The sequence below is a fragment of the Pundamilia nyererei genome, unplaced genomic scaffold (assembly GCF_000239375.1).
Source record: "Pundamilia nyererei isolate P.nyererei 1_Seehausen unplaced genomic scaffold, PunNye1.0 scaffold00127, whole genome shotgun sequence".
Taxonomy (NCBI): domain Eukaryota; kingdom Metazoa; phylum Chordata; class Actinopteri; order Cichliformes; family Cichlidae; genus Pundamilia; species Pundamilia nyererei.
This window is the reverse complement of record NW_005187528.1, coordinates 908,557-917,161: the sequence shown is the minus strand read 5'-3', so window position 1 is coordinate 917,161 and position 8,605 is coordinate 908,557. Positions and strand designations below refer to the sequence as shown.

General features: G+C 38.0%; 1 protein-coding gene across 1 annotated transcript in view; it reads right to left on the bottom strand.

The window, feature by feature from the left end:
* Positions 1–297: 297 nt before the first annotated feature.
* The window catches only part of nf2a (NF2, moesin-ezrin-radixin like (MERLIN) tumor suppressor a), a 28,973-nt gene continuing 20,665 nt past the window's right edge, over positions 298–8,605 (bottom strand). Inside the window, exons 14-16 of the mRNA XM_005743075.1 lie at positions 8,042–8,160; positions 4,989–5,148; positions 298–1,529 (exon numbers count right to left, since the gene is read on the bottom strand). Of these exons, the coding sequence (XP_005743132.1) occupies positions 1,479–1,529; positions 4,989–5,148; positions 8,042–8,160 (330 nt within the window). The 3' untranslated portion in view covers positions 298–1,478. The remainder of the gene's footprint in view (positions 1,530–4,988; positions 5,149–8,041; positions 8,161–8,605) is intronic.

Here is an 8,605-nt window from a genome sequence, read left to right as displayed (position 1 = left end):
CATTTCTCTGTAATAAACTCTCTTTTCCAAAGATGAGTGATTTCTCCATCAGATTAATTTTTTTTATTACTTTGTTGTTTCAGCAACATTAAATTTAAAAACTGTACTTTTGAGTTAAAATATATATTTATAATTTTAATAAATGACAAATTAAAAAGCATGAACATTTTTTTGTATCGAAAAAATATCGAACCGTGACACCAAAGTATCGAACCGAACCGTGACTTTTGTGTATCGTTGCACCCCTAATACATACACACACACATATATATATATATATATTCAAAAAGACACATTAATTCAAAATAGATGCTAATTTATGTTTTTAAAAAAGCGGTTGTGGTCACAAAAAAGTAAAAACAAAAAAAACAAAAAACAGAAAATACAATAAGAAAGCTGAGATGGCTCTCAGATGTGACAAAAGCTCACATCTAAGGTATTACACTTCCTTGATCCAGTTTAAATTCCAAGAACCACCTAGTAAAAATGACCATTTCCTCATTTTCAAGAGTATAACACAGTGCACCCGGTGCATTATGTAAGGACACAATAACTATATGCGCAAGGCAGCTAGAGATATGTAGCGTGACATCTCTATGTATACAATACATATATGTAGGTATTAAGGCCTCATGATTAACACATGGACATGCTTTCTGAGACAAACACTGCTCACACAACACAGCTAAGGCAAATTCCTGGTTATAAAGATACATTTTAGTGTTGAGAAAAAGAAACCACAAACAATAAAATTAAAATGGCTCCCTAAATGACCAGAATTTAATGGTCAAACATTCAATTTCAACGGCGGAATCCATTGGGATTATCAGTAAAGTTGACTATAACAAATGGTCAGTGTTGAAGCAGCGGGAAGTTTAAGATCAGTTGTTGTTTACAACACCAAATATTAAACATTTGCTTCAAAGTGGGATCGATATGTAATCATCACCTCTCTTGCTCAGATCTGTTCACGTTAATTTCTTCTTGAATTGTGAAACAGCTCTGCAATCGGACAATACAGAGCTGGGCAAGATATAATAACCAATTTATGCACCACAAATATAACCACATCAGACTCAGAGTCGAAAAGGAACAGTGCAGTTTCACTCCCTTTTTCACTGTCAATGCTTATTCTCTGACAATAACAAATCCCACACACAAGTTCACTTCAAAACATTCCTGGAGCTTGTGCTCTATGAAACACACTCTCACTGTAAACAAGCACTCATTTTAAGAATGAATTTAAGATTTAGTGCAGGAACAGGCATGCATTCTTGTTTGTGCATACTCAAGGCACGAAGATTTGGTGCAGATTAAGGCAGTGGGCATTTTTTTGTTTTGTCTTTTTGTCCACAGTGTTTTTTAGGAGGAAGAAAACCATAAAGCCTTGCAGGGTGATCTGTCTTTTCAACTGACCAGGAGTGCATATAGAAGAGGTTCTTGGCAGTTGTTCATCCTCATCTCTGCAGCTCTGTTGTTTAAAGTTCCTCAAAGAAGGCAACCCTGGACTTGGTGCTCTGTAGTGTAAGCTGTGTAAGAATCAATAACAAAGGTGTGGTGAGGTTTTATATGAGGGGTAAAAATAAACACAAGAGGAGGAGTATTCTGGCAAGCAATCAAAATAAGTAAAAAGACAGAAATCTTTATTGGAGATTCTGATCATGAAAGTCATCGCCTGGCCTTTCCCTTAGCCTTTTTGCCTGATCTAATCCTTCTGTCTATTCCCAATACACACAGTGTGTGCAAGACCCTGACTTTCAATCAAGACACCATAAAAAGAGTGCAGCGTGCAGATGGTCAGCATGCTTATACATACTGACACAATAAGAAATGTGATTTGACAAAAAATTGGTTAGCAGGTAGCTGTAATTCTGAATGTACACACATGCATGTGTAATCCAATGATGAAGCACTTTTAATTAGACACTAGAAAAGCCAAACACATAATCTGACTTGTTTCCCTTGACTAATCAAAAGACTAAATGATCACAAGAAGAGGATAATTGGAGATTCTTTGGCGTGTTTACTGCAAATATACCCCGAAGGTTATTCTGATTGTAATGAATCTCTGATGGTGTAAAGGCATGCAATGTTGTTGATACACCCTACATAGATTATAATATCCAGAAACTGAAAGAAAATCTGCCTCTATCAAGGTTTACAACTCAATCAGGGTACAACACAACTTTGCAGGTTTTCCAGCTCTCTGCTACAGACAATCAAACAGATGAGGAGAGAAGTGGGAGATCAATGCCAGTCAGAGAAAAAACTGTTAATTGTCTTTCTCTCCAGGTTTAAATGAGCTGGTGATGGATTAATTCGGGTCACTGGCTGTGCTTTAACCGTTCAGGTGAAGCTAACCGTTGACTTATCTAATGCATAAGACCGCACCAAGGCAAATTGGCTGGGCAAACTAGTTTCTCTTTTTAACATCTGCAGGGCAAAGGGAATTAAACCGACTGCCAAAGTCAATATTACACGGGGGATGAAGGAGGACAGTTCAGGAAATCCAGTTTTTTCTGGGGAATGTGCTGATTGAGGGACTTAAGCAAATCCAAACAGATAATGTGTGGGAAGGGATGGATTAGCAGTGTTATGTTTACTGATCACCTTCTAGTGTCCCTGCTGACAGAAAGCCTGAGCTATATTTGTGTGTGTTAAAGTCTGACCGCATGCTTATCTGTATCTAACTCTCGAGCATTTTTCTCCACACTGGCCACAAACTCCACTTTAGAAAGAGCAAAAACTCTTTCCTCGATGTTCCAGGTATTAGTGCTATGAAAGACACAGCAGCAAGATATTTCCAGAAAAGAAATGCTTTTGTACAATAGCTAACCTCCTTTGTCTGCCACTTCATACGGTCTGAATGGACTGCCACATATAGCATAAAAAAGCACTGCCTCTCTTAAACTTCACACAGAATCTCTAAAGCTCTTGTATTGAGACTTATGTACAGAGAATGAGCTCTCTGTAAGCCCTGGTGCTAACAAAACAGAAACTGTGGCCTGGATGAAGTGCAAAGGCACTGTGCCGTGTCAAAGGAACGTTCATTAATCATCCAAAGGGGGAGAGTGAGTCTGGGAGGAGAAAACTTTGCCCGGGGTTGCAGCTGGTCCTGATGCTTTGGGCTCAGTGATCTGTGCTTCGTTCCACATTCCCTCTGCTCTTCTTTTCCCACCGTCTCCTCCTCACCCCAACCACCCCCTGGTCACTAACTTCACAGTGCATTCTTGGAACTTATCCGTGACTCAGCCTCCTTCAAACTCCTCTTCCTTTTTAGTGCGCCCCCCGCCTTCCCTAAACTTCTCACCTCTTTTAGCAAAGCTGACTTAGCTTCCTCACTCTTGATTTCTTTTCCCTTCCCCCTGCAATGCCACGAGGCCTGGCCCCTTCCCTCACTAACAAGATAAATGCCAACGCCTCTGGTTCAATTAAAGCAACACTTTTAACTCAGCTCCTTTTCCACTTGCATGTCAGAGGTGCCCCCATCAATCCAAATGACTAATCACCAAGCAAAAATCAATTAGTGCTCCCCCTAACAAGCGTATTTTACACTCAGAGACAAAACGAAGGAGGGTGGGCTCTTTTGTTACACAATGTGCTGTGAACAACCCAAATTTTTATTTGATACTTTTATTTAAATTAGAGAGATACTGGAGTGGTAGGATAAAGGAGAACAAGTCTAATCTGCCAGTTCATCAGAGGACAGCGGAAATATAATCTTTTTATAACAATGCTGCTGACTTTGACCAATCAATTATGAAATATCCCACAGGCCAAGAGCCTGTCACATCTACTGTTTTTATATCATTACTAAACCAGAGACTGGGTGAGATGAAATCGCTAATACTAATGGAGTTGCTATAAGATGAATGCAAACGCACAGATTTTCACAAAGACTGTACCTAAAAGATGGACACAAGTAGGCTACTGTGACGTCACCTGTTGTTCCAACGTGAAGCCTTGAGCTGACCTCTTTATCTGGTGCATTTTTTGTCTTTGGAACCAGATGTGTCACAGCAACAGGTATATATGATTTGGAAATACATCGCACTGCATGCTCATGGCTGCCTGTCAATCACAAACATAACCCCTGTAGCTTACCCTGCTTTAACCTTCTTTTTGACTCAAATGAGCACCATAATTTACAAAATGGCTCAATAAGACTTGAGTGACTGAGACCATAAATTCATGAATACTTGTTTTTGCACATATAGTCGTTGCCCTGCTACTAGAAACAACAGCTTTATTTTTTTAGACCTGGTTGCTAAGTCCATCTTTTATATACAGTTGTTGTCGCTACAATAGGAGGGGGCCATCCAGGAAGTATTCAGAGTTTATTTAAACTTCATAATACTGTAAATGTGGCTCATGTAAGCTCATTGGATAGCAGTTGAATGGCTTAAATAACTGTAAATGTAGTGATGTGTTTCTCACTTCATTAGATGTTTTAGTGCTCATTTATATTCTTTAACCATGAGAAAAATATCCAATGCATTTGCTTCACTTCCAGAACCACTTTATGCTTCAAGATTTGCTGTTTTTAATTAAAATAATGATCACATGTACCTGGCATCAGTAGCAGTTTGCCTCCCCCTAAAACTAAAGTCAGATTAGCTTGAAATAGTAGAAGCTGCTGAGACAGCTTTACTCACACTTTCTTATCTCTTCTCCTCTGCAACTGCACTGCTAGTGCCCATGCACCCACTGACATCTTGAAATTTTACTTTCAAAATTCAGAAAGATGGGTTTTTTTGTCAGATGTGTGGGTGTTTATTTATGTAGTGTAATATCTGATTATTCGTTTTTCCAATATATAACCTCGAGGTAAACAGCAGAGGTAATCAGATTTCTGTTTTGGATCTGAAGGCCTATTGAAAACTATTTCTGTGTGAACACAAATATGGACAGACAAGCCAAGGTTACTGGGAAACATCTTATTTTTTAAGGACTGTGTATGTTTATGTGGCAGCTGAGCTGGGAGTTACCTTTTTAAAGTTACTGTGCTTGCTGGTCCCCTGTTCTGTGTTCTGATTGTGAATGATGTCTAGAGAAGTCTCCCTCTCTTTCAGCTTCAGACTTTCAATCTCCGTCTTCAGCTCATTCAGCTGTTCCTGCAGGTGCTTGCTCTTCTCCATGTACTCAACCCTATGCATGAACAAATTGCCAGTTGAGAAACAGCCATTATTTCCATGCTCATTAAGAATAAACACAGTGACAATAAGGTTAAATTAAGTCCAGAATTACACCATATGATTTCATATCAAATAGGCCAAAGGACACATTAAAAGTTTGGCTTTAAAAGCGGTATAACACTATAATATGACATCGTACAAAAAGACAGAATATGTGGATTCAAGTTTTGATATAAATTCTGTTTAACTAAAGATAAAGACAGAATGTCCTTTTCCATTTGAAAATGTACTGCCAGCAGTCTGTAGGAAGTAGCTAAAGCCTGCCACAGTGACATCTCGCGGTAATTAGCATATCCATGACATCACTGTGTCAGCTGTCCTTCTGTCCTTGCATATAATACCCAAGAAGGCTGTTTTCATCACATAATTTTCAGTTTCTTGTATCAGACAATAGAATGAGCATGAAACAGTGACTGTTGACCAAGTTGATGTTTTGATAAAATCCTTATTTTCCCACTGTGATGTAATCTGACAACATCGCTACGTAGATAAGCTAAAGGCAATAGCTAACCTTTGATTTCAGCTATATTCGCATTTAAAAATTATTATATCTTCAAAGATCTAGTACGTTTGCATGTGCAGCTCATTCTGCTGCCAAGTGATGGGCTGAATGTGCTGCTGGGAGAAAAAAGTGTGTAACTTTTTGGGCATTAAAAAATGGGCGCTTTGAAAAAAATCACTAAAAGAAGCTTATGTGCAAGTTCAATAAGGAAGATCTGTATTCCCACATTTGCCTGCATTCTTGGGAGTCTGTGCTGCTAGTCTATCCTGTCCATGACTTCCTCTTTCCCACACTTTCAAACTGAATTTTGTCATCATCGCTCATTTCTATCACCAATTTTCATTCTTCTTTCTTCCTGTCAGCCAATCAGCTTGTGTTCTGTGTGCTTTAAACCTCACTGCTCCTCTGTCATTCTAACTCTCCGACTCTCTTTCCTGCAACCCACGTCCTTCCCATCTCGGCTTCCACCTGCTTCATCTCTGCCACCATAAACATGTGGACTCCGGGGGGTCCTGTCCTACTTCCTACCATTGCCACACTCTGCTCTGCTATGTAGCTTCATTGAAGTCTAATAGTCAAATAGAAACTCAAACTCTCTTCTTCAATAAATCATGTTCAGTCATTTTAAATGATCTCTTCTTATTGTAATAAAGTTGGCAACAATGTGGAGAAATTTTAATCAAGTGGAGCTGGGTATGCGTGTGAATGCAGAGGGGGAAAATGAGCTGGAAAAATGTAATAAATAATTTTTATCACTTGCTACTTTAGCACACTATAGTAATGGTGAAACTGCTGAAAACACACACATCAGGCACAACAAACCAGACTTACTAGCAGTGTGTACCATTGTTAAAATGCTACTGTCTGTACTTACTAAAGAACTGAGATGTGTGGAAAGGAGAATTTTTGTGCATATGTATTTACATGAGTTTACTTTTCAGAATGCAACATTTGGGGAGCAACTTATTTAAATGAATTATGCATTACATGAATAAGATTTGCAACACATTGTTTCCTAGAAATTGTACATTTCTGTATTTCTGTTCCAATCAATAACACTGGTATTTTAATGAAACAGAGCAGAACTGAACTGAACTTAACATGTAATGTCAGAGGGAGGGAGGAGAAGCCCCCGATACAAAAAGTATACATGCATGCGTGTTTACATTCTTCAGTGTTTTAGCTTTTAGACACATTTCTACACAGACATTGGAACACAAAAAAATCTCTGCATGGGTTTTGCAAAGTAGTTCACACACATCCTGACTTCATTCTCATTTTTTTCTCTTCTTCCTTCATTTTCTTTCTTTTTTTTTTTTTTACTTCTATCAGGGCAATTTAATACCATATTGAAATGTCTATCAAAACGCAGATATTAATGGGACCTGAGTTAGTGTATAAGATTAAATTACTACGTACCCAGAGACCCACTATTCCTGCAGAAAAAATAAGAGCAGCACATGCATTTCTGCATGAGGCACATTAAAAGTATCTCCATTAATAAATCGATGACCTGTCATTTGACTGTAACTAATTTTTTGTGCTCTACACATCGTACAGGTCAGCTATTACACATAGGTTTCAGGTTTGTACAGTGGACAAGTTCATCATAATGCAGTTCTCTTCTGGATAAATCAGTTGCCTCTCACTGACCTGAATTGCTATTTTAGAGAGAAACACATTCGTAAAAACCTGAATTTACACTGTAATAATTTATTCAAATATTTCACTTTTACATGTATACAAGTGTTTGTTTTTTTAATTATTATTTTAGCTACCAGAAATACTTAAATGAAAAACAACAAAAATCAATCAGCTATTTTACAGCATGTGTCTCTCAACTCCGCTGCAGTTTTCTGGTTTTGTGAAAAATTACCAGCTAGCTGCTGCCCTGCAATCCTACTCTTTGAAAAAAAAAAAAAACTAATTACCCAATTAGATGACAACTAAGACCCAGGTAATTTACCCAACCGTACAGTCAGGGTCACACTTGTCAAAATGTACTTTTTCCTGTCTGCAAACAGTGACCTACAAGAACTACTGAAATAAAATGGCCAAATACGGGCAGCAGAACAACTGCAGTTAATGCTGAGGGGTCAAATATTCACCAGAGCCCTGAATTAAAATGTGCATATTTAAAATGATGGTGCTCCTGGACCAATTTAAATCTTTCTCAAGTATATTCTGAGGTTATTCAAAAGCACTTAAAATATGTATTTCTTTTCAACTGATTAATTCCTTCCAATGACAACTGCAAATAGGTGGAGCCACACAACCAGAAAGTGAGAAGGTGCAGTTTTAAGTCAAAATAATAAGTAGGATCAGCATAGAATTGGCTACTTACTTCTCCTTCTCGATCTCCATGGATAGACGTTTCATGTCAGTATCTTTAAAGTCAAAACTGAGGTTTTCTCTACTGAAGCTGACATCTTGAGGCATGCTGTCAGGTGCCAGTCCTGGGGACTAGGATTGGGAAAAAAAAACAATGAGGTAGAGGTTTATGAAGTGACAGTAATCTTAAATTACAAATAGGGAAAAAAAGGCATTACTTTCAGACATAAAAATGATAGAAAGAGAAACAAAAGCGAGCAAGACAGAATAAAAATATGTGGTTTTTGCAGAGTGTATGAGCAACAATGTGTGAAAATATGACACAAGGAAACAATAGTAACAGACAAAGTGAAGAAGGGCACATGAGCTGATAAAAATTTGCTTTTAGGGTTTGATTAAATTTTTTGAAATGCATATGTCACAACCTAATACACCAAAATGTAAATTGTGTAATGTGTAAGTGCACTAGTATGTCTTTATATATTTCTTTAGGATCCTCATTCATATTATATCAATCACCAGTATCTCAATGTGTGTGTGCGTGTGTGTGTGTGTGTGTGTGTGTGTGTGTGTGTGT